This window comes from Nothobranchius furzeri, chromosome 2 (genome assembly GCF_043380555.1).
Source record: "Nothobranchius furzeri strain GRZ-AD chromosome 2, NfurGRZ-RIMD1, whole genome shotgun sequence".
Lineage (NCBI taxonomy): Eukaryota > Metazoa > Chordata > Actinopteri > Cyprinodontiformes > Nothobranchiidae > Nothobranchius > Nothobranchius furzeri.
The window spans coordinates 83,956,941-83,984,046 of NC_091742.1; the positions used below are offsets into that span (position 1 = coordinate 83,956,941).

Sequence of the window (27,106 nt, forward strand, 5' to 3'; positions counted from 1 at the left end):
TAGCTTCATCCAGCTCTGACCTTCAGCTCTTGCTGGGTAGGTTCGCGGCCGAATGTGAAGCGGCTGGGATGAGGATCAGCACCTCCAAATCTGAGACCATGGTTCTCGACCGGAAAAGGGTGGCTTGCCACCTCCGGGTCGGGGGAGAGGTCCTATCTCAAGTGGAGAAGTTTAAGTATCTCGGGGTCTTGTTCACGAGTGAGGGTAGGAGGGATCGGGAGATCGACAGGCGGATTGGTTCGGCGTCTGCAGTGATGCGAACGCTGAGCCGATCTGTCGTGGGGAAGAGGGAGCTGAGCCAGAAAGCCAGGCTCTCGATTTACCGGTCGATCTATGTCCCAATCCTCACCTATGGTCATGAGCTTTGGGTAATGACCGAAAGAACGAGATCGCGGATACAAGCGGCCGAAATGAGTTTCCTCCGTAGGGTGGCTGGGCTCAGCCTTAGAGATAGGGTGAGGAGCTCGGACATTCGGGAGGGACTCGGAGTAGAACCGCTGCTCCTCCGGATCGAAAGGAGCCAGTTGAGGTGGTTTGGGCATCTGGTCAGGATGCCTCCTGGACGCCTCCCCGGGGAGGTGTTTCGGGCATGTCCTGCCGGCAGAAGGCCCCCGGGTCGACCCAGGACACGTTGGAGAGGTTACATCTCCAATCTGGTCCGGGAACGCCTTGGGGTCCTGCCGGAGGAGCTGGTGGACAAGGCCGGGGAGAGGACGGCCTGGAGCTCCCTAATTGGGATGCTGCCCCCGCGACCCGGACCCGGATAAGCGGAGGAAGACGAAGACGAAGACGAAGAAAAAAACATATTTAAAACTTCATCTATTTGAGAAAATAAACTAAAACACCCCCTAGTGGAACTAAAACACCCCCTAGTGGCTGGTTCCAGTGCGAGCTGTAAGCTCTGCCTACTCCATGTGAATGAATGGGCCAAAACTAAAAGGTGACAGGTGACATTTAAAAAACGCTGTCATTGCAGCATCTGTAAAAAGAAAATTATGGCTTTAAGTAGATGGAAACTGACAACCCTCCTTTATCTAGAGCCTGTGGTTAGACTTTTACATCACAAAAATAACTCAACTTTTTTTATTATATAAAAATATACAGCTCTTTACAACAGCATGAAAGCTGACCAAAAAGAAATAAACATATATGACACAGAAAGTAAATCAAGTCCTTGGTGGTTCCACTGTAAAGGTCTTGTTGATTTTTAATTCATGAATGGTGTGGGTCTTTCTATGTAGGAATAATCATGCAAATACAGAAAATAAGGATTTATTACAAGTGATTTTTTTACTTGCATTATGAATGGATAAAAAAGTGAAATGCATTTAAAATATGCACAGATGATAAATCTCTTTATTTTTCTCTGACACTTTATTGACTGATGGAGCTTGTGAGGCAAGAAATTCGTTTGTTTTTCATCAGTTGTAAATGAAAGAAATAGGCGCTATTTTCATGTTTGGTTGCCTTCTGTATTGGATTTTGCATAAAAAATAATTCATTCAACATTAAAAGCTGAATATTGAGTTTGACGTGAAAAAATACTGTTTTAGTGTTAATGTGTGTTTGTAAAGTCCCTAATGTTTGTCAGCTTTTCTTTTCTACTTTAAATTGAACAAACTATTAGCTTGTGCTTTGAATGAGTTTTTTTTTCTTCCACCAGATTAATCAACCATTTTAAAAGTTAATTTTTTGGATCGCTGTTGCAGTGTTACTACAATTCCACAAGGGGGCAATAGATGTCCAACAGACGAAGCTTCAAAAGATCCAAGAAGAAATGGAAGAGAAGTTTAGCCGTGTTAGCATTTTTACTGTTGCTGTATGTTTTATTTACTATAAGCCAAAAATCTACATATTGTAAAATGTTTGGAGCCGAAGTTAAAACTTTTTCACTATATAAAACACAAACAGAAAAGAATCACGATACTTTTTATGAAGGCATCTAGTGTAATTTTACAACCAGCCACAGGAGGGCGACTATTGTCCAGCAGAAGTTTGTTTTTGATAAAAACTTCTTTATAAACATTTAAACTACTTCTTTATTGCCATGTGTTGTTTTATTACAGCTGTTACTGGCAGAAGTACATGTCACCACTATTGGGTCTCATAAAAAACAGTAATGTTTGACAAGAGGAAATTAAACGCCTAAATAACCAGAGTAGCTGTCAAACACAGCAAATGTATCAGGGTAGAAATATGCATGTAAAAATACATAATACACAGCAGAAATACTTCATCCAGTCTGTGTGAGAGCACTAGAGGAAACGAGCGGCTGGTAGCTCCGTCTGGCTGCAAACACCAGGGTTTCCGTCACGCTGGCAGATACATCAGCAGCGGTTATAAAGTATAAGTCAAAAGGCTCTGCAGCTTCTATTATTCCTGAATGCAATGGAAAGAAAACATATAAATGTGCTGCAGGCTGCTGTCAGAGGTGCTGCTTTCCTCCTTCACACCAGAACACAAGCAGAAAAAATGCTGCAAATCCAGACGAGGGCGTTTGTCAGCGCCGTGATTTGTGCCCCGTTGTAATGCTCATTGATCTCAGAACATGTTCCCTGAATTAAACCACTCTGAGGAAGAGGAGGGCCGCGCCCGTCATGCTGTATGGTCCGCTCACGAGCCTCGTCTGTCTGTAAAGGAGGTTCTGCATCACGCAGCAGCTGCTGATTTATCAGCTGCATGTGTGGAGTTGGTGGAGGATTCAGATGGGATGAAACAGACTCTGTGCAGCCATCAGTTAAAGTCAGCGCTGGTATAAGACCCGTCTCAGGGATAATGAAGCATGTGGCGGCCGTTTACATGACAGAACTGGAATTACACCGACTCAGCTCTCAATTACCATCACACGAGTTGCACTTTACTTATTCACAACGACATAACTCCATTCATGCTGTTTTAGCTTTCAGATGGCCCGTCAACCCAGTACGTGAGATTCCCACATCACTGAAGATCACTAGAAATTGAAACATTATGGAGATGTGTGAATAAAAAGGTATAAAAGCTAAAAAAAAAAAAGATCTTTCTGGTCCGTATGTGAACAACTCAGCTGACGTATACTGGCCTTCGGATAAAACAAGACAAACCCAAACTGAGTGAATCCAGCAGGAAAGCTTAGAAGCAGAGAACAGCAATCAGCTGTCACAAATCTCCTGACGTGGATCTGTTGCCAAAACCTCTCCACCGTCCTCTCTGGTCTCTGATGCGTTTGTTTCTGAGGGTCTTGTAAAGCTCATGTATTAATAACACCTGCAGCGTTTGTGGGTCAGAGACCATCCTCATACTGGTGACATCGTCTCTGATCACAGACAGGAACATCTTCTCTGCTCTTCCTTCATCTCAGGACCCATCTGTCTCCGTCTCTGAAGTCTGGACCAAAGACCCGTCTGAGAGGATAAATGGTCTCATTAATCATGGCTGCTTTTGGTACAAACGGCATTAAATTAACTTTTGCATTAAAGCATTAAGCTTCTAATAAAATTGGGTTTTAAAGATTTGGGAAGCAAACGTGCTGAGAGAACTTGTTATGGTCACACCTAATTAATGGCTCCAGTCATCAGTGAGAAGTTACACGAGACACCGTTAAAACATGGAAATTCACTTGAGATCGCTTTTTTCCAGGTGTCTGCTTCTGTTGTCTAATGTTCAGATATTCATTTGACCTGTTTGGTTTTAATTATTTATTCCATAAACACCATCACTGTGTGCAGACGTGGAAGGGCCTGAAGAGGCTCCACTGTATATCACGGGGGTCCAAACCTTACACAAGGACCAAAATCATCAAACTGAAAGCCCTTGTGGACCACAAAATTCTCTTTTTTTTTCATTTTAAGAAATTCAAACATTCTTTTATGGTAATGCTTTTAACACTAGAACTCCCAGAATTTTCTCCCCCCTGCAGCGCTACCGGAGTTGTCAAAAACAGGCCTGAAACAGACATTCTGGTAAAAAAGTGACAAAACACAACAACATGTTTCCTTGTTTGTGTAGGTTTCTGTTTTGACAAACCTCATTGGTTGACAGTACTGTCAAGCTTCATTCTGTTGACCCTAACAATCAACAAAAGGTGTCAATCATCCAATTTGACCAATCAGTCATGGCTATAGAAAGCTACGGTCGTGTTCGAGATGAGCCATCTCTGCGCAGATTAGATCACCGGTGATCAGCGAGCAGTGCATGCCGGTTAGATTTGTGTTCCACTTGACACTGACTTGCTCTGACGTCATGCCTACGTAGGCAACGATAACCTCGTGAGATCAAGGCGGCCGCAGATTTTGGAGCAAGGCGCTGCAGTTGCTCTCCACTGGCTGTAAAACCTAGGGCATGACGGGAAACACCTGGCTGTCACATGATCTAAGATCTGACTGGTTCACATTTTGAGCAAAACATCCAGTGATAGAACGCAAAATGTTAGTTGGTCACATGTATTCTGTAAATCATGTAACGTTGATGATGACAACTATATAGGCCATAAAGTTACACCACTCACCACCACATTACACCACTCTTAAACAAGCTGCATTGGCTTCCTGTACGTTTCAGGACTGATTTTAAGGTTCTTTTAATGGTTTTTAAATGTCTTAATGGTCTTGGGCATTCTTATCTCTCAGAACTGCTTCATAACGCGAGCCTTCGCGGTCCCTGCGCTCCTCTGGCAGCCATCTCCTCATCATTCCAAAAGTCAGAACACACTCCCAAGGCGAGGCATCCTTCCAGTTTTATGGCCCTCGCCTCTGGAACAGTCTGCCAGAGGACCTCAGGGCCGTAGAGAGCGTTCTTGTTTTTAAGGCCAGCCTCAAGACTCACCTTTTTAGTATAGCTTTTAAGTGATTTTGATCAATTTTAGCCTGTTTTTACCATTTTTATATATATTTTATCAGTGTTTTACTACTTACTCTTTTTAATTATATAACACATATTTTCCTCTCTCTCTCTCTCTCTCTCTCTCTCTCTCTCTCTCTCTCTCTCTCTCTCTCTCTCTCTCTCTCTATATATATATATATATATATATATATATTAACTTGTAATAATTATTAGTTTTAACCAGTCTTAATACTTTGTTATACAATATTTTGTAAATTTAATGTAATGTTTTCTACTTGGTCATCTTTTATCACTGTTTATTTAGATTTGTATTTATCAACTGTTAATGTTTAATTTGTTTCTTAACTGTTATCTTAGTCTCATTAGTAAACTAGTGTTTCCTCTGTGGGGGCCGACTGCCCCGGGGGCAGCGGTGGGTTGTGGCGGCCGGGGTGCCTCCCATGTCTACTCTTGCCAAGGCTGTTGCTGCCAGTCTTGGTGCTCCCGGTGCAGTTGGCTCCTTTGATGGCGGTTTCGTCTTCTTTGTATCTACTACATCTGCACTCAGCCAGCGGATCCTTTCTCTATTACGTGTGTGCGTGTGTGTGTGTGTGTGTGTGTGTGTGTGTGTGTGTGTGTGTGTGTGTGCGTGCGGGAGTTTGCATCTGCTTGGGACGGGATTGAGGGTGGGAGGATGGAGAAACAAAGGGGATCTCTTATGTGAATCTGTGTGGGAGGGGTGGGAAACCGACTGCTGTCTGGTTGTTTTTAATATTGTAAAGCGCTTTGAGCTGCATTTGCATGACAAGCGCTTCATAAATAAATTTTGATTGATTGAAAAAGAGAAATGTGATTTGAGTTATTTTGTCACATTTCCTATTAAAACTCTACAGCTGCTACCCTTTACTTAACCTTTACAAGCCGCATCTTCATATGCACGTCTACAATATATTATATCCACAAGCACGTGAGGATGTCTTTCAGTTGCTAACAGGCACCAGAATTAAAATAATAAAAATTAAACAAGTTTGAACGCTAATGCAATATCTTCATCCATCGTCACCCTCGAGCTACATGTAGGGAAATCTATCCGACCTAAACGCTTTCGCCACTCCCCCTGCTGCGTCCGTCTGCTCTCGTCTGTTTTCCAGGCGAGACGCTGTCCATCTCGAACAAGGCAACTCGAACATGAAGCTTCTGGAATAGCTCCAGGTTTCGGGATTTCCCCCCCAAAAATGATAAAAAAAACTGTTGCAGTTGATTGTTTAGAATCAATTTTGTCTCATAGCAATTAAAAATATACAAAGGGAAAGACAAATGGCACAGAGTGTGCCAAACTGTGCCATTTCAGACCTCACCTGAAGTGTTCCTCCCTTTATCAAACTCAAACATTGTACAGCGACATAGGACTGTGAATGCCCGAGGTTTTAAGCTTCTGCTGCCTTTTTCCAAAGAGGTTTTCATCTTAAAATCAAAATCTTGCAGGCGACACAGAAAAAAAATCTGCTTTTTAAAATGTTCCATGTCCATTTACACTTCATCAGTGACACATGCTACACATCCTAGAGAATCCCACAAGAGTTCCCTTTAAAATGAGACCAAAAATGTTCAAATAGACCTTAAGGTTACAGAAATATACCCAATAAAGTGTGGGCATGTCATTTATGAGGTGATTTCTCCATAAGGGACCAATAGAGCCCAAAGCGCAAATATAAATTAGTCACATCTGGTTTTCTGTCTAATTATTAATGTATGAATTTGACTATTTAGCAAGATGTGTTATTTAAAACATTTTTATTTAAAACAATATTTAAAATATTTGCATGTAAACATTTTGTCAGGCTGCTAACCACAACTTCATGTAATAGGGAATGTTTTCAATGTGTGGAGTCACAGTAAACACCTGAGCCATCATTACACTTCTGTTTTTAATGATGCGTTTGAAACAAAGCTAAGGAGTTGGATCATTTAGCAAGGTTTTTAAACTTTAACATTTTAAATCAATAAATGAGCAGGAAGATATTTTTGTTTTGGTGAAATCAAATCAATATAAACAGAGCTAGAATAAAAATAATTCACTGGAACGCCTCTACAGGGTGAACATGTCGGTCAAATGTGACACAAAGGCCAGGTACAGAAAGTTTAAAAGACTCTGAGGAAAAAGTTATCTGAACACGTGAAAGTATTTCCCCGAAAAACATGAAAAACACTGAGAGTGAAGTCCTAAAGGCAGAATGAGCTCGTAAAGGCCACTAACTTTCACATAAGGGCCGGTTGCTCATGATGCACGAAGGCTGCTGGCAGACTCAGCCGTCCTCCACTCAGTTTGTGAAAAGTTGTTCTTAGAAGAGTCACATGGCCCTGTGATCTAGGGTCAGACCCATGCACAGCCTGCTCAGGGGTCTCATTTACCAAACATTGTGTAGAATCCTTACTAAAACCGTACTTAAGCTCAGCAAAAAATAATGTACCTACGCCAAGTAGGTTTGTGATCTATCAAACATGGAGTACGCACAGCTGCACGCAATCTCCGCTTCATAAATCAGAGACTAACGAGAAAGTTTCTCAGCTGCTTTTCAGTCACATCCCGCCCTCACCACGCCCACTTACTGCCATAAATAGTCAATGCAAAGTGCCTTGTGGACCTCATGCACATACATAAGCCGGCTGTTGCAGCGCTCCACCAATGACGATGGCGACCGTAGATCAAGGCAGTGCAATTTCACAGAAGCAGAAATTGAGGTACCTGTGGGTGAGGTGGAGAAATGAAAGGAAGTACTTTTGAAAAACAAATAAGAGAAAATCCACGGAGTGGTACAGCGTTGCTGAAGCCGTCAATGTTGTGAATTCTTCAGAGAGATCTGTGGTGGAAATAAATAAAATGGTCCAATCAGGATTCGATCCCCTGACTCCCAGGTGAAAGTCAGACGTGCTAACCAGTCACCCAAATGGGAATCTCCCTTGTCCAAGTAGCCAGGGCGCATGATCAATCGGATCACAGTGACAGGACACACACACTGTCACAGACGCATGACATTCTGTCTCAATCTGTCCCCCTGCTGATATTCTGCCTTCTGTAATCTGCGCTACAGGCTGTGTGTGTGTGTGTGCGCGCGTGTGTGAGTGTGTGTGTGTGCGCATGTGGGGGGTCTTGTTCTGTGTGTGTATGAAGCGGTACAAGTGATAATGCTGCAGGATTTCATAATTGTGTCCTTCTCACTGCAGGTGCTCTCCATGTCCAAAATGTGCGTAAGCCAGGTCCTTAGTCAACTTAAAGTTGCATAAATTTTTCCGCTACGTTTTCTTTCATAAATCCCAAAGTTTGCGTGGAAAGTTGCTTACGCAGTTTTCCGACCCCGTTCTGTGTGTAAGCAAGCTTGATAAATGAGGCCCCAGTTCCGTAGAACCTGAGGTTCTCTCTGGATTCTCAGGTTCTAGATTCAGGTTTGGAGCGTTGCACCAAAACTTAAAGGCTTAAATCTTTTCGTTTAGTTGTTAAAGTGAGACTGTTTTTTTCTAGGTGCAGTGTTGCTACACAGATAGAGGGCTGCAGGTTCAAATCCCAGCTGCAGCCTTATGTAAAATGCATGTTAGTGGTTTGTGGAAGGGAACCGGAGTACCAGGGGAAAACCCACTCATGCATGGGAGAACGATACAGCCGGGATTTGAACCTGCAACCTAGTTGCTTCCACCTTCAAGTCTTTTAAACTGATTTATTCAAGTCTCACTCTCTATTCTGTAGTTAGCAAGTCATTGCTGTTGATTCTAGAGCTTTCCAATCTTAACATCTTTTGTGGATAAAATGAAGCTGTGACCACCTGAGGTTTTCTTCATACAGAACTGAAATTTAAACCTGATCATTTTTACCTCTTGCACTATTGGAACATAGACTAATTACCAGTTTACTATGTCCATTCATAGATTTAGGATCCAAAATGTTAACAAGATTTTTGACGGGTGGTTTGCATGGATTTACAACTTTACGCAAACCTAATTAAAGCTCCTTTAGGCATTTTTCCAAAGCTACGTTTTATGTTTTTAGCATCATTTTTAACAGTTAAACTGTTATATTTCGACATAAGTATCTATGAAAGGGTGAGAAAGACTTGATCCCACAATACCGTCTGACAGAAATGTAATAAATGGCCCTGCTGATGGTAAAACATCTGCTCGTTTTCCCTGAACATCATTTTGAAGTTGGATATTAACTGAAAACAAAAGCTTCAAGAATAAATGTGAGAAATTTCATTAAAAACAAACAAACAAAAAATACACACACACATATGTATATGTATATATATGTATATATATGTATATATATGTATATATATGTATATATATGTATATATATATATATATATATATATATATATATATATATATATATATATATATATTTTTTTAAGAACCAGAACTAAATCTTTTTCTAAATGAACATCACAACGCTGATGGGGGCTCTGCCTGATCTCTGCTTTGGTTTTTGTTCATCTAACCAGAATTTTTGTGAGTCTCCATTAAACAAACCCAGAGAGGAAAGTCATGAAGTATTTTTGTTCCACTTTAAAAGACTAAAATCACCAACACGAAGCCTCTTCCAGATTCCTCTGTTGCTCTTGGGGGTTTGACAGTTATTTACACATCAGCACAGAGCAAAGGATTAAATCTTCTCACCCTGACAAAGTCACAGTTTGGCTGATCAATTCTCTGTGTGTGTGTGTGTCTGCAGAAAGTCGTGCCAGCTAGGATTGGCAGTGACACTGCTTTTTTCCTCCACCAGCAGACGGATGAAGATTGTAAATAATCATAATCCCTTCTGCTGGCAGAGGAACCGTCCACTTCAGATGTTTTCTTAGAGCGAGGACGCTGGTTTCACCCGGGTCGGGTCAAATCTAGGTCCAGACACAGACAGAGTAAAGACTACACATAAACCATTTCCTTTTGCGTTCTTCCTCGTAACCTCAACCACAAAACTCCAACCAGAACCCATCCGTCTTCCTGGAGAGACGCCGTCTATCACCTTCCCACAGCACGAGCCTATTAGACTTATCTTAGACGGAGTTGCTCCTAATTTGGCTGCCTCATGGTGACGGGTAGAGCGTTTTCAGAGTTATCAGAGAGAGGCCAGCTCTGTGCTTGGCAGGGAGAAAGGCAGCGCCACCTCTGATGGTCCGCCGGCGTGATTAATAAGCAGCGGCGGCGCGGCTTGCCTAACAGAGCGGCCAGCGCGGACACTTCTAGCGCTGTGAATGAATGACCCACCGACGCTCACTTTGTGTCTCCCATCATTCACACAGGTGCAGAACTGTAGCTGTGCACTAACTGGTTCGATGACAATGGAACACCAGGGATGCCAGTCAGGTCTCCCTTCTGACTTATAGGATGTTTTAATAATTAAAGGAAACCCCGCCACACAAGGACATATATTACCAGATACATACCCTTATACAAACTAAGAAAAACACCCTGATTTAGCAAAGAAAACAACAACAAATCAAAAGTTCAGGAAGTCCATTTATTCTTCCTCCTGAGGTCAGGCGTGGTATACAGGCGTATAACAAAAAATACGTCGGCGGGGTGACTTTAAGGAACCCAATGAGGAGTGTACGTTTTTACTAAAGAAAACAGTTTCCCCCTTTTATTATTTGATTTTCTCTTATATTTGATATACAAGTCTTCGTGGGTTTAGACTCACGTGACTCAGCTGGAGGTCCAGAGAAGGTACGTTCTTCCTTTGAAAGAAATTCAGGTAAGGGAAGGTGTGTTTTGTTTTCTTTTCCAACAGAGATCGCCGTGCACTTACATCTGTTGTCGGATTGATCAGATAAGGCGTCTTGGCGACGGCGTCGGCGAAAGTTAACTTGTTTCCTTCCTTTATTTACAGTCTGCACCGGCGTAGAGGGATTAACAACCTCGGCGCTTGGTAAGAAAATTTAAACAATCTTTCTTTGCTTTCCAGCTCCTTCACAACACGCTGCTGCTCGCAGGAGACTGAGGGAGATGAGCGAGACAGGTAGGCCAGTTAAGGGGCGGAGTGGAGTAACACAGGTGCGCAGGGAATTGCAATCAGGACGGTGGCTGGGTGTAAGTGGTGGGAGGAACCGTGCGGTGAGGCGAAAATCGCAGGTTGTTACGAGGTAAGCTAACAAAAGCAGGAGGACTTTAATGTCCTACCCTCCTCCTGCCTGCCTTTCTCTTGTCATCCATTCCAGAAGTGAGGGATTTGAATGGCAGCTGTTTAAAAGTGCTACCGGGAACACACGGTTCTCTGTTAGCAGAGCATCCAACCAGGACAAACACAGCACTCCCTCTTCTGAGGCTGCTGTTTACTGCCGGCATGACAGAGGAGGTGACTAAGTGCGAGCAACTTAACACAGAAGAGAGGATGAGAGCTGCTATCGGCTGTAATTGGTTTGATTTGCTTTTCCCCTCCTGTAATGGACCTGATTTGGTTTATCTGTTATTAGATCAGAAGGCACTGAATGGATGCTCTGATAATGATGATGATGCATTTTATCGCTTCATTTCAACAACCCAAAGAATTACAGGAGAAATTTGACATGTTGGGGCAATAATTCCAGATAGGGACACCCTTTGCTGTTTGTGAGGTTTGAATAATGCTTTTATTCTGTCTGTTTACCCACAGTGAATGGAAACATTCTGCAATGATCTGAGATCACAGGTAATAACTCAGACTGGTTTCTTCTGCGGGTTGCCAGGGTTGGATGTTGTCTCTGATTCTCACAGCATGTCTCAGCATTAAAGGGGAGCAGGATGTCTTCAAGATGATGTGAAATATTTGGATTCATCAAGCCATGAGCTCATGCTGGAACTAGAGTAGTCTTAGGTTGAGAGACGTGTAGCGGGTATGGCAACCTCCAAGTCTGAATCAATGGTCCTGGATTGGAAAAGGGTTGGATTTGGGATGAGACCCCATTCCTGGGTGAAGAAGAAGGTCAGGAACTTCAGAGAGTTGTTTATGAATGGGAGATGGATTGTTACCAAAGCTGTTGTTGTGAAGATAAAGCCAAGTCCAAAGTCAAAGATGCAAATTTTCCAATCGATTTACGTTACAATCTGTACCAGTGATCATGGGTTGCAGGTAACACATGGAGATGGTTAACACAAGTGGACCGATGTGATCTTCATCCATACGCAGGCTAGACTTCATCAGCATCTTGGAAACTACAAAGGAGCTCAGATTCAGACCACCGCTCCTCTTCATCAAAAATAATCCAGTTGAGGTGGACTGCACATCTGGCAGGGATGACTTCTGACCACTTACCGATGTACCATTTTTTGTTCTTTTTTAAACACAGAAGAGGTTTTGTTTACCTTGCTAACGTTTCGTTTGTGGCTGCAAACATCCTCAGAGCTGACGCTGTCGGTGGCGTCACTTCCTACTCCGTTTATCTGCGGGCGGCAGAGGACGTTGTCGCCCTCTGCTGCCCATTCTCCCCTCTCCGGTGATGCAGTCCCATGTGCGATCCAAATAGTAAACTCCCATCGTCTCTGTTCATGGTCCCACATCCACGTCTCCTTATCTCTATAGCTTCCTTAATCCATCTTTTGTATTTCTGTTGTTCGCTGTTTATGATCCTTGTGTTGTCCCAGTCCATTACATGGTTTTCTCTTGTGCAGTGATCCGTTACGGCCAATTTCTTCATTGTACTTTCTGCTTCTTGTTTTGCTGCTCTTGTGCGTATTCGACTTGTTTCTTTCTCACACTCCTTTCTATGTTCTATTGTTCGTGTGTTGAGTTGGAGTCCGGTTTCTCCTATCTATGTTTTATTGCAGAGTTTGCATGGGATTTCGTAAACGACTCCACATTTGACGTGGATGTGGGACCATGAACAGAGACAATGGAGTTTACTCATTGGATCATACATGGGACTGCATCATCGGAGAGGGGAGAACGGGCAGCAGAGGGCGACAATATCCTCTGCTGCCCGTGGATAAACGGAGTAGGAAGTGACGCCACCATCAGCGTCAGCTCCGAAGATGTTTGCAACCGCAAATAAAACGTTAGCAAGGTAAAGAAAAAACATTATCTGTGTTTAAAAAATAACCAAAAATGGAATTTGAAGAGAAACACAGCAAGAACGTACAAAAGATACTTACCGATGTACGTTCAGACATTTTCTAACAAGAGGAGATCTTGGAGCACACTCAAGCATAGTTTATACTTCTGGACAGCAGTAACTCAGGAAGTAGAGCAGGTTGTCCAGTAATTGGAAGGTTGTGAGTTTTATCCCAGCTGTGACCAGAGAATGCTGCTGTTGTGTCCTTGGGCAAGACACTTAACCCACCTTGCCTGCTGGTGGTGGTTGGAGGGATCGGTGGCTCTTATGGTCAGCAGTCTCATCTCTGTCAGTGTGCCCCAGGGCAGCTGTAGCTACAGTCCATCTCTACCAACGTGTGAATGTGTGTGTGAATGGGTGAATGACTGAATGTGTTGAGAAGCGCCTTGGGGGGGTTGTAGAACCCCTAGAAGATCCTATACAAATACAGGACATTTACTATTAACCGTTCTCCAACAGTAGGAGGATCTAGGTCAACAGAGGGCAGAGTTTCAGTGAACTTGGCCTTTAAACATAAACAATGTGCATCTATTCCCAGTTTATCACAAAACATAAAACATTCATAATCCATTCTTTGCTCTAAGTGAACCTTTCTGAAAAGCTGCATTATTTTATTCTCTGGCAGTTTTGGAGCAGTGGGCGCCTTCTCGCTGAGCAGCCGATCCAACATCAATGCAGCGCCCGTTTTGCTGCGAGTATGGATTGTCCTGAACCGATTTCCTACAACATCTTCAAAAGATCCATTCTGCTGTTGTTCAGGAATTGATTTGCACTTTTGAACCAAAGAGACCACGCCTTACCCAAACAACATGACGGCCGCATGATCCCGCACGCTTTTTAACACATTAGAGGAATTTGCTCTGATGTTAAAAACCGGGTTTTTGGGTTGATAATAGATGCCAGCGTTAGGATTTCCGTTGTAATATTTCACAGTATAGCGATCTCTAATGAACGTGTCTGTTGTATTTGCACGGAGTCAATGATGAGTTGTCAAATATTACAAAAAACACAACAGATGATGTTGTCAAATGTTTTTATCTGGTAATCTGTTTCATCTGCTGGTCTTGGTTGGCTTTTTATTCTCACCTCCCACTGACAGACCCTTTGTGTGTGTGTGTGTGTGTGTGTGTGTGTGTGTGTGTGTGTGAATCAGTGGCAGCATTACCATAAGCAACAGGTGTAGGCAGTGGTGGGTCTCTGCCGATGTGTGTGCTTTGAGACTGAGGGAGCAAAACATGGGCGGGTGGGCTCACTCGCTGTGGGATGCAGAGGAACTCACTTACTCACAGAGGAAATGGGAGACACAAACACACAGCTGTGAAAAGGAGCCGTGTCCACATGATGCGTGTGTGTGTTTGATTCTGGACTGGCAGCAGCAGCAGCACGTGTACGAGATGAAATCTAATCCATCCGAGGACTCGGACAGTTTGCTCAGTTCACCCACTGACCTTGAGTGAGCGCTGCAGGGAATGTTTGACATTCGCTTCCAACAATTCTCCGCTGCGACAGGAGAGCCACATCAACTCATCCTCGGCTGTTGTCAAGCACACCGTTGCCTGGCAACTGGCCAAAGGTAGAGCACTGCCAGGGATGAAGATGAGGAGGACCATGGCCTGCTTTCTTTGTTTTTCCGCTCCCAAACACCTACCTCATGCTTTCCCAGACAGAACCGTGTTGTCTCTTTGAGGTGTTGTTGTCAGCCCTGGTATACTTATCTGAGGCTCAGATGATCTCTGTATCCGTGTCTGTCACCTTTTCTATCAGCAACAACAACAGCTCATGGGCATTCGGTTACGTAGAAAAAAGGGGGAATAAAGAGCAAATTCTGTGTTTTATCTGGTTTCAGACCTTTAGCTCATAGGTGAAATCACTGTGGTAAAAGTGGGCCCGCCAGAGACTGACACATGCTGGATGGACTGCTGTTTAATATTTAAAACACCTAAATGTAATTAGCAGATAGAATCAAACTTGCAATTCAGTTAAAATTTATGTTTAAAAGTCACTTCTTCAGATAAATGTTCAACCTTTTCCAGCATTTCTACACTGCAACATGCTGCTGCAGAAATAATTAAATATCATCGCTCTGGGCTGTTAGCGGATTTATATCTACTGATACCGGGTTAATGAGGTGTTTAAAGAGGGATTTAGAAGCAACCTTTCAGTTAGATAGTTTTTATTGACACAAATCTAGTTTCATGAGGATGATTCAAGGAGTCCCCCAAGGCTCAAAGTTAGGCAACCTTTAGCCTTAACCTCTTAAAAGAAAACATGTGTCTCAGAGAACCTCAGAGACCCACAGACCAACCAATGCCTTGTGAGGTCTCCACCCTTTGCATGACGCTCCCTTTCTAGTGTGTGCCAGCAAGTTTAGGTGCCATCCAAGGAAGGATTTAAGAGGTAGAGGAGAACACAAAATGCTTCACTGGTGGTGATGGTGTGTGGTTTGTGTGTGTGTGTGTGAGGGAGGGGGTGTGTGGGTGGGTGGGTGGGGGGGATTATTACACTATCTTGGGACAGCATGATCAATAGATCTCATTTACACTTAATATCTGCAAAAATTAGTGGAAATCAAGAATGAGCCAAAACTTCCACATGGGGGAGGAGGGACATGTCCACCATTGCCCCAATCTTTTGATAAGTGACTTGCAGTTGTATAGCACCTTTCAGAGTCAAAGGACTCCAAAGCACTTCACACCACAGTCTATCATTCATCCATTCACACACTGATGGCGATGAGCTACAGTGTAGCCTGGGGCGCACTGACAGAGGCAAGGCTTCTGAGCTCAGGTGCCAGCGTTCCCTCCGAACACCACCAGATTAAGTGACTTGCCCAAGAACACAACAGCAGCAGTCTCTGCAGCCGGGATTCAACCTGCAATGTTATGGCTCCCAAATGGGGGCTTGTCTGGGATCTTTGATCCCAAACCATACTTGGACGTGTGTTCTCTGGCTTACTGTTCTTATTACTTATGTTTTGCTTTTGGAATAGTTCACAGCAGCTCTGTTCTGAAAACCTTGGTGGTGCATGGTGTGCGAGCGGGGAGGTGACACTTCAGTTGTGCCCTAGAAGACGGATCAAAAGGATGGATCACGAGAGGGATTGATCTTCAGTGGGTGAGAGGAACCCACTTGGTATGGCACGTCTGACTGGGACGCTACTGCAGCGGCCAGGTGGTCGCTCCGTTGGTCCCCCTCCCCCCTTCCGTTTTCACAGATGGAACACTCCTGCTGTGGAAGCCTGCCTAATGACTCTGGAACAAGGAGGTCAGAATTTGTTATCTTCTCACTGTGGACTTATTCTTTGTGTTAAAGACTTTGATGGAATCCTGTCTGGGAGAACTGAGCGAGCAGACAGTGAGTCACTATCGAGGAGAGTTCGGCTGGACCCTGCGTGATCAGTGGATGTGGGACTTTTGGCACGGTCGAGTCCGCACCATCAACCCAGCGCAGATTGTCACCTTCCTGCTGAATGTTGTTCCACCAAGGGAATTTCAGAAGCAGGGGTTGCATGGGATGGCACCGTATGTAAGGCGGGGATATGTGATATAGTATAATTAAGTGTGTAAACCTTAATTATCCTTTTTAGAGGGGAAGCGTTATGGCTCAGGGCCATTTGGGTTTTTCCCTGTGTATGTGTGTGTGTGTGTGTGTGTGTGTGTGTGTGTGTGTGTGTGTGTGTGTGTGTGTGTGTGTGTGTGTGTGTGAGAGAGAGAGAGGAGATACAGTACCTGGCTCCAATCTCACTAGATTGCCTCCCAGTTAGACTCTCCCAGCTGATCCTGATGCCCAGCTCTGCCACCAAGTCAGCCAGCCCTCAGTTCAGGGAGCAGCAGGCCAGGGAGGTTCTCTCTGGTGTGCTGTCTCCTCAGCAGCTTTTGGTTTTGGTTTTGTTAAGTTAAAGTATTATGTGACAACTTTGGTGGGAGCTTAGGAACCTCTCTGTGTTTGACCGTTAGCCTTTCTAGGGGTAAAGGAAACTTTACCCCTTCATTTGCTGTAATTAAGACATCACTCGGAAATTAGGAAATGATGTGATGGTCTCTCGGTGTTTTGGTATTAATTTGGTTAATATGAGAGTTTAGTTGTTACTCGTTTTGCATTGCTGCTGATGTGTCTTGTTAATTTGTGTTTTGTGTTTATATTTATGTAAATAAATGTTGTTCTGTTACTTTTACCATGAGAACATGCGTCCTCAGTTGTTACCCCAGGCCCCCTAGACAGCCTGGATCGTAACATGCAACGTTCCGATTTGCCGGGATTGAACCTGCAACCTTCCGATTACTGGCCAACCTGTTCTACATCCTGAGCTACTGCAGTCCTATTATGTCCTCAGTGCCATCCAGCACTCATCCAAAAATGCTTTTTTTGCAACCAAAAATCAACCATTTAAATCACCAATTTATTTAGAGGAAAACATGAGACTAAAATTTGAAGCTGCCATTGTTTTGCTAGATAGTCGAGCACTTTGATAACTGCACTGTTAGACGCGGCTGTAATTTCTACAGTAATTTACCACATATCTTACAGTACTAAACTGTAAAACAATTTCTACAGTTAGTAACTGTAATTTGCATTGCACCATGGGAGTTTGAAGTCACGTGGTAATTAGTTTACAGTTTGCTACTGTAGTTTATGAAAATACAGTAAGGTACTATAAACTGAAAGTTACTTCAATATTTTTACTGTAATTTATCAGTACGAAGCTGTAAAGTTATTTACGTCACCTGACAAGGAACGATTGCATCAGCCGAGTTACCAGATTTACAATTTAGTACTGTAAAATTACAGTTATTATAAAATTACAGTAAGTAGCTGTTATTAACGGTCATTTTTGCATTTAATGATTTAGTTTGTTAAATCCTTCAAGACGGAGAACCGCCACTTTTTCGAAAAGAGCAGTCATTGTAACCACAGTTCACCGGCACACGAGCAAGTGTGGGACATACACGGGGAAGACTACCGGCAGCGCTTATAATTTCTCCAGCGAAAAGACCAAGTTCCACCAAGTACCGACTATCCAAGGTAAACTTTTCATTTAAGCATTTCAATGTGCTATCTTTTTAGTGGAGTTTTGCTGCGGGTCAGTGTGTTAGCTTTTATTATTTCAGAGCTTTATTTCAAAGAGAACGGGACTTTGCGGATTTTTCTCATCGCTTTTTTTCTTAGTTTTTTCTTCACACGAAAGTAAAAGCTGACATTGTCTAAAACAATTTGGGGTCTTAACGTTTGACTCTGTGTAGCGTAGAAACAATTCGAAAAAAATAAAGAAATAACTCGGATGAGCTTGGGCACAACGCCACACTAACCGGAGTTTTTTTTTTCCTTCACATAACTGAAGTCTTATCTATATTTTTAGTAATTGTTTGAGGACTTCAACTATGTTTAGGTGTAAAGTTTGTAGCCATGGCAGTGAAAGTTACAAAAGCTTTTTTGTTCATGCAAAAAGTCACAGAAATCTGGCTAACCACCGGTTTTCATGTGGCATAGAAACATGTTCTGCCATTTTTAGAACATTTTCTGCATTAAAGTCACACACACACAGGAATCATACACCTACAGAGTCACAAAAAATCCAGAATTATCAGCCAGGTGGCATTCATGAATGTAGTGTTCAAGGATGTGATTTTGCAGCAGATAATATTTCCTTGCTGTGCATTCATTTAAGAGTACACATACGTAATGGCAAAAAAATCACTTGTCCATTTGAGGGTTGCTCAAAATATTTCAGAGTGAGGTCATCTTTTGCCACACACATCTCAAGAAAACACAGGCAACAATTTGTTCCAAAGCCAGAAGAACCAAAGAATGCAGATGTACAAACTTACGATGAACACACCCAGGTCCATCATGATGATATTTTGTCTCCTCTTGAAAGTCATGAAAACAACTCAGAGTCTAACCCTGACACATTTCTAAAGAACTTAGCACTATTTTACTTAAAACTACAAGCCAAACTTCTTTTACCAGCAACAACAGTACAGTGCATAGTTCAGGAATTTCAACAAATCCACTCCACCGGAATGAGCCACGTAATTAAAAAAGTGGAGGAGAAGCTGGAACAGAATAACTTAAATGAAACTGAAATACAGAATATTGTTAAAGAACTTGAACAAGAGGATCTATTGACAATTTACAATGATGGTATCTTGAGATCAGACAGAACTAGGAAAACATTTTTCAAAGAAAAGTTTGACTATGTTGCTCCAACCCAGTTATACTTGGGAACAGATTCTGGTGGAAAAGAACGTTTTTGCCAGTATGTACCAGTAAAAGAGACACTTGCTGCCTTGTTTAGGCAATCAACAGTAAAGGAGCAGTTTGCTCAATCTAACCAATTGGTACATGATGAAATGGTTTTAAATGATGTAAGTGATGGCCAAAACTTCAAACAAAATAGCATTTTACAAGGATTGTCACCATCTGTTTCAGTCATTCTGTACATGGATGCATTTGAAGTGACTAATCCCTTAGGTTCTGGCAAAAAAAAACACAAAATCATGGCCATGTACATGACACTAGGAGAAATACTACCACATAATCGATCCACCGTTGACCCTGCACAGCTCGTCTTACTTTGCAGAGAACAGGATTTTAAGGCTTTTGGACAAGAAAAAATATTTTCCCACCTCATAACAGACCTAAAAGACTTGGAGCTTTCAGGTTTTCAGGTGGAAGATGGAGCCAACGTCAAGGCATCATTGATTGCCATATGTGGTGATAATCTTGGTTCCCACTCTATTGGTGGATTCACTGAAAATTTTAGCAGTAGCACACACTTTTGTAGGTACTGCATGATTGACAGAGAAACATTTGTAAAATCACCACTTCTGTTTGGCCCACAAAGAACACCTGCAAACTACAATGATAGTGTTCGACAACTGAATTATGACAAACAAATAGTTAATGGAATCAAATTTGATTCCAGTTTCAACTCGCTAGCAACATTTCATGTCTGCTTGGGTCTTCCTCCATGTCTTGGGCATGACCTTTTTGAGGGAATAGTGGCAGATGATTTAGCTCTTTATATTAAGCATCTGATAAAATTTGAAAAACATTTCACTTATGACCAGATAAATCAGGCAATCGCACAGACAAAACTTTTTGGCAGTGACTCGCACAACAAACCATGTGAGATTAAGGAAAATGCTAAAAGGCTTAGTGGTTCAGCAGCACAGAACTGGTGTTTCTTACGGCTGTTACCAGTTTATGTGGGTAAGTCGATAAAAAATCCCCTTGGAAGTGAGGTTTGGCAATTGTGTCTAAAACTAAGGAGAATAGTTGAGTTTATCTGTGCTCCAAAAGTTCATCAGAACGAGATTGCATATCTAAAAGTTTTGCTAGAAGAATATATCTACTTACGTAGCACCATGTTTCCTGATCAGTCTCTCAAACCAAAGCATCATTATGTGTTGCATTATCCAAGTCTCATTCTCAAGTTTGGACCCTTGATACGGTTGTGGACACTGAGGTTTGAGAGTAAACACTCCTACTTCAAAGAGTGTGCCAGAAAAATGCACAACTTTTTACACTTAAGTAAAACACTAGCAGAGAGACATCAGCTCCTACAGTCTTATTTAGGTTGTGGGCAGTTATTCCCACCTCTCATTCAGATTGCCGGTGAGGCAAACGGCATTGATGAACACTCATACAACAAAGACATACAGATGATTTTAAAGGAAGCTGATATTGATAAAGGAAAAACCTCTGAAGTTTCAGCTGTGTTTTATAAAGGAACCAAATATACCAAAGGTCTTGTTGTTCCTCTTGATCACACAGGTGACACTCTAGTCTTTGGAAAAATATCCTTGATACTGACTGATGATAAACAGGTCCACTTTGTTGTTTTGGTACATCACTCAGTGCTATTAATAGATCTTGGAGTTTATCATTTATATAACCCAGACCATAAATATGCATACGTTAATGCAGATAGGCTACAAGACTTTTATCCAATGCCAGTTTATCATATCATGAACCTCCCTGTTGTTTCCTTGCATCACTCAGTGTGTTCTTTTCCCTAGATATGGAGGTCGAGTGCATTGATGAAATTCAGCGAGTGCTGCCTGAATTGGACCATGAAAGACTACTGGCCATTACTGAACACCTCTCTTCTGTGGTTGGAGTCACAAAGAAAGAGGATCTTGCCTTTCTTGAGAAGGCTGACTTTCAGGAATATTTGACACCAATCCAGTGCCGTAAATTACTTCAGGCCTTCAAACAAAGAGGTAAAAAAAAACATGTTCACCAAATCTTAACACAACATATTCATTTATTCTAAGATTAGTAGTCTCTATCATTTTAAACTACTGTCCTTGGTTACTCTACAATGATAAAAGTTTTATAAGTTGAATGAGCACTCTGAAATTGTTTGTGAAATCCTCCCTGTAACAATGCCATAAACACAGTGCCAGTATTTAAGTTATGTAAGGTTGTATGTAAAGTGTTAATACTGTAAATAATTTAGATGTGCAAAAAAAAACTTTTATTATGTTTATTATCTTCAAAGAACTGAAAGACAAAGTGGACACTGAAGTCAGCTCTGTGCCAAGTGGAAACGTGATTCCTACCTCATCTTTGGATATACAGAGAGAAAATGGACAGTCATGTTTCACACCTCTTCAGACACAATCATATAATCCTGGATCCACTCTTTTAAAAACACAAAATTCTTGGATCAGCCAGTTCCAAATTCCATGGGAAAAGATGCCTGCTTCACTGTCCCAGACCATGTTAAGAGGCCAAAGAGCCAGCCCAGCAGACAGGAGAGCAATGGTGCGGACTGTAGTGTCCACTATGCAGCAGCATTGTTCAAACCCCAACAGAGCTGCCTGCACTGAAATAGCAAAAACTATTGTTGCCAAATATCCTTTGACTTTTGCAGACATGAATGAAGAAGGTGAACAGATTGGAATAGGGTACTATTCTCTCATTAACCAGCTGAAGACAAGAGTTGAACATGTCAACCGGAACAATACGAGTGACAGAATACGAAGACCAAGGACAACACAGTCCAGCAATGCTGACGCTACAATCAAAACGTCTCGATGCAAACTGGACAGCTATGGCTGCGTGAACTGGCAACCAAGATGTCTCCCGGATGGAGAGACGGCAGATTCTTTGGAGGAGAGAAGAAAACAAATGGCTGCCACATTTCAGTCTGTTGGCCCTAGAGCTGCTGACTCACCAGATATAGACTTTTCAATGGATTTGACTTACATTTATCAACGCCACATGATTAATACTTGCCCTCCTCCAAGTGTCTGTGAGATTGAAGAGCAATGGCCATTTCTCTTTACAAAAAGAGGACTCTGCAACCACTTCAAAATCCTCACAGGGATTGACATTAGTGATCGCCTTGGAGAGGCTCTTCAGACCAAGGGGAAGAAAATCGTGCATTTTTTCCGGAGCCACAGTCACAATAAAGATACTCAGCACATTCTTCAGGATTTGGACAGAAACACAACAATGCAGCGAAGCTGTCATGGTATAGCAGCGATGCTACTTCTGATGAAATGCTTTGGCGAAAAGGAGGAGTCCATCTTCATTTTGGTTGATGTAAGTTGGCAAATAGTCAAAGGAACAATGTGACGCATGTTTGCTGTGTGTAATTATCATGTTTTATGTTTAACATGTTAGACAACTTCAACAAAGGCATCCATCGAGAGGGAGAGGGCATTACCTCCATCACCGAGACTGCTAATGCTTGGTAAGGGAAGATATAAAAATTAGAGGTCGAACAATATTGGTTTTTCTATTGCCAATACCAATGCCAACATGTAGGAGACACGGTCAACCGATGGCCAATTTGTACTGCCAATTTTTTTGGACCAATTTTCATGGCCGATATCCAGACATGTTCCACTTTATTTTCATGCTAAAATGTCACTAATAACAGCAGTTGATGCCCAGATATTCTTAAGCTGAATCAGTTTTTGAACTCTGAATGTAAAGGTAGAATATGTAACATTTTAATAAAAAGTTATATTTAAAAAAAATTTATATATATATATAGATACCACGGGGTGTTTAGAGGTGTGCAGAATGAATGTACAGTTTCTTTCCTTTGGAAGTTATATTTAAAAAAATAATAACCAAAATTTTATTTTGATGGGCACGACACATCTACCAGCTGCTAGAGGGCTCCGTTGCTGTAAAATATTTTTTTAAAGTGTTCGTTCGGCACAGCGAGGCTATGTTAAATGGTGAACTCGACAAGTCAAGCAGCTGATTCTTAGCCCAGAATCAGCTAGAAAATTTGTTCTATTGTTGCGATACCACTTGTAAACACTAGATGTTCCATATTCAACCTTTCAATAACTGTTAAATCACAACTTTGTGCACTGCTAGTGTTAAAGTCCAGCCAGACAGGAAGGAGCTGGCAGTGTTAAAAAAATTGTAATGTTTCATGATATTTAAATTCTTTTCAAACTATGATTATGGTTAGTGGAAGTGCACAAATATAGGCTATATATATCTAAATCTCACATACTTTACATCATTTTAACATATAAAAACAACAATAAATTCTGCAGGTCAGTCATCTTATTTTGCATTTAGCGAAACACTGTTGTTGCAAAGATTGGTATGTTCGATTTTGAAGTGTATATGTTTTGTCTCATAGGAACCACATACCTTGAGGCAACCAAGTGGATGGTGAGCATCGAGGGAAAGGTGGCCTACATTTTAGATGAGGACCTGGGTTTTGCAGATGCACTTTCTGTGTTGATGGCAAGCTTCTATGCTTTCAATGTGGAATACCAGGAGCCTGCATGTGCAACACTGGAGTTCATTCAACGGTAGGAATCTTTTTATTTTTTATTTTAAAGGCACTGAGAAATCACAAAAGCCAGTAATATATCATACATGCATATTGAGTGTGTGTGTGTGTGTGTTGGGGGGGGGGGGGGGGGGGTGTCTTCAGTCAGGTCTAAGTCGCTCTTTCTAAGAATAAATTTTCAGAGAAAGGAGGTGGATTAATCTTGTTCATAAACTATCTTTGTTGTAGCTTGTTACATCATCATTTGGATCACAGTCATGGAGACAGCATGCCCAAAAACTGTCAGGATGCTGCAGAACGCTGCTCACAGCACGTATAGCTGTTGTTTCAAGGTTGCAACTTAATGTTTGTCAAATCAAGCAAAATCACCACTGACCATGCTGAAAAAAACAGCATAAACCAGCATTGCTGGTTACCAGTATATGTTGCATGGTATGCTTGTCATGGAATGATAGACCAGCATCCCATCCTGGACCAGCATGCTAGACTAGCATATAATGCTGGTTCACCAGCTAAACCAGCACCAAAACAACATATGCTGGGAACATCTATGCTGGTCTGATTTTAGTTCTCAGATTTTTTACATCTTCTGAGTTCGCAGGGATGTAATATATTGTAATCCTTTAGCAAATTAACAGAAATAGTGGAATCATACCCCGATTTTGTTAAATCACTCTTCCAGACTGCATTTATCTTAACTAAAATTGCACTTAATATTTTTGTTGTTGTTTTTCTTTCTCATCTTTATGCAGATTCTTCTTGAGAATCAATCCTGAAGATGGGAGCAAATGCACAGCACGGACTGGAGTTAGTCGCAAGACCGGACAGTTGGTCAAAAGAAAATCAGCCACCATGAACCCCAGAGTGCTGTCCTTCCTTCGCCAGCTAACAGAGTTTGAGTGGAAGAACATGGAATAGGTGAGATACGTATTTTTAGGGTATGGTTGATATACATAAACAGTGTTGGGCAAGTTACTTCAAAACTGTAATGCATTATTTATTATTGTTACCCTCATTTTAAAGTAATTCATTACATTACAATATCACAGATTTTAAAATGTAAGGCATTACACTACTTTTGCATTACTTAGAACCGTTTCAGTTCGGTCCACTAGCGTATCGTTTTGGTCAATTTTTTCTGCTAAAATATTTTGTTTTTATTTGCGTTATTTGCAGCGGATAAAAATTCCTCAGTGAGTTTCTGCACAGACGCTGAATTGAGTGATGCATCAGGGTTTCCGCTATGTGTATTTTGTCTTGGCGCGCCGCCATGCCGTCAGAAGGATAAAAAAGAAATTAAAACAATGTACCATCAGAATACATTTTTTGGATATACATTAAAACAATGTAAATACGAGACATATACAGTCTGTATTTGTGCATGTGTACTAACTATAATCAGCTGTAAATCATTATCAATTTGTTCAATCAATTTCCCTCTGGGATTAATCAATTTCCCTCTGGGATTAATAAAGTATTTTTGAATTGAATTGAATTGAATCATCACTAATATAACAAATAAAGGCTGAAATATTTGGAATAAGTCTGTCTCATATATTAGTTTCCCCTTTGAATTGAAGAGTTTACACCAAATTCTAAGTTTTCAAGTTTCACCTGTACATTCTTTGTCCTTTTTAGGACCACTGGGGCATCAGACGAGGGGACAACATTCTGGCCAGGTTCTTCACCCATCAGAATCAGTAAAAAAAACAAGCATTATTTCATTCTGTTCTTGAAAACTACAGTTTTGCAGGTTTTGTATGTTTCCTGATGCAGCATATGCTCATAGATTGCACTATCCATTGCACTGTTATTACTTAGTTTATTAATTCATTTATTAATTTGTTATTGTAATATTTTTCAATGCAGATTTCTAACAGCAAATGTTGCACTGTTACATTGTAAACAAATGTTTTTGTATTGTGAAAAGCAATGTATTCTACTCTTTCAATTGCTGATCCATTGAAATTTTTTCTGTTAAATCAGTGAGGAAAAACATTTTGTAAACAGCCCAATTGCTCCCCTGTTCTGGTAGTATTTTGTTTTCTTTAGCTTACCATAAACAATGTAAGTGAATGTTAATGGCTAGCATTTAGTGTAATAAATATTAACAGCAAATTAAAATAATAACACAAAGGAATAATAGGAGCCTGTTTAGACCTCGTGCTACATCACAACACAGCATCGCTGTAAGTCGATGTTAAAAGGCACAGTAACATGTTGCAGTGACCATAAAGCTCCCAGTTTGCTGTCTTAAAGTTTACTCTTATAACATTAACAACATTTCACCCTGTGAATTATGAGAACAATGAGTTTTGGGCTGCAGTGTCATTATCTTATGCCTTTCTGCGCTAGCCGACAGCACAACTATAAATAGACTCCTGTAATCCCTTTGTGTTCTTTATTATTGTCAGTTGAAGTCATTATGATTATTGAGGTCTCCAAGAAAAATTAGGATTATTATCGAGTAATATGACTTTTTTCACAGTAAATGCTAGCTGTTAATATTCACTTACATTGTGTATGCTAAGCTAAAGCTAACACTGCCAGAAATGGATGACTGAGCTGGTTACAAAAGATTTTCCCCTACTGATCTAACTCTGGGGAATACAACAAAAGACTACAGTTCATTTATGGGTGGAATATCCTTTCAAAGAAACTTTGTTCGTGTACTGAACAATTACTCGTGTTACTGTTTACAAACTATAAACTAATCAATACACTATATGTCTTATAATAGTAATACTTCAAAGTTAATGAGTAAAAGTTAGTTTGCCTGTTTCTGATGTTCTATAAGCTGTAAAATGTTTTATTTTTTCCAGTAATGATTTGAGGTGAATTTCTAATATTTTGAATGAGATTTTTTTCTACATAAGATCACCTCTCATGTTTTTTACGTTTGAGGTGTTCGAAATAAAGAATCCTATGTTTTGTAAGAGAAGTTTGTTTTGATTTAATATAGTTGTTTAAGTCAATTTAGGAAAACTTTAAGATCATTCATTAAACTTTAAAATTATTTTATTACAATTTTAATTATAATTAAACAGTCTACAAGTATGAACAAAAAATGGTACAACACTGTACTGTAAGAAACATTTTTTTACAGTAGTGGTCCTACCTCATTTTAATTTATACAGTACCATAACTGTTATTTTACGGTTCTATTACTGTTATTTTACAGTATGGTCTCAGTTACTGTAAAACTAAAATACAGTACCAATACTGGTACTGTATTTTAGTTTTACAGTAACTGAGACCATACTGTAAAATAACAGTAATAGAACTGTAAAATACAAATGCAGTACCACTACTGTAATTTCAATTTACAGTACCTAACTGGCAACACTGTTTCCAGTAAGATACTGTAAATGGAAATTACAGTACCTTACTGGCAACAGTGTTGCCAGTAAGGTACTGTAAAAAACCCAATGAAATGTCTAACAGTGTGTAC

The 27,106-nt window shown here is 41.1% G+C and overlaps 2 protein-coding genes across 3 annotated transcripts in view; one reads left to right on the forward strand and one right to left on the reverse strand.

Moving 5' to 3' along the window:
• The window catches only part of nlgn2a (neuroligin 2a), a 356,614-nt gene that overhangs the window by 30,687 nt on the left and 298,821 nt on the right, over positions 1 to 27,106 (reverse strand). The gene's annotated exons all lie outside the window — the stretch shown is intronic.
• On the forward strand, positions 17,724 to 26,859 carry LOC139066123 (uncharacterized). The gene is made up of 7 exons (XM_070548074.1): positions 17,724 to 17,900; positions 20,900 to 21,103; positions 21,385 to 22,433; positions 22,515 to 22,584; positions 23,500 to 23,674; positions 24,408 to 24,573; positions 25,294 to 26,859. Exons 2-6 carry the CDS (start codon positions 20,902 to 20,904, stop codon positions 24,571 to 24,573), a joined length of 1,662 nt encoding a protein of 553 aa, XP_070404175.1. The 5' UTR covers positions 17,724 to 17,900; positions 20,900 to 20,901; the 3' UTR covers positions 25,294 to 26,859.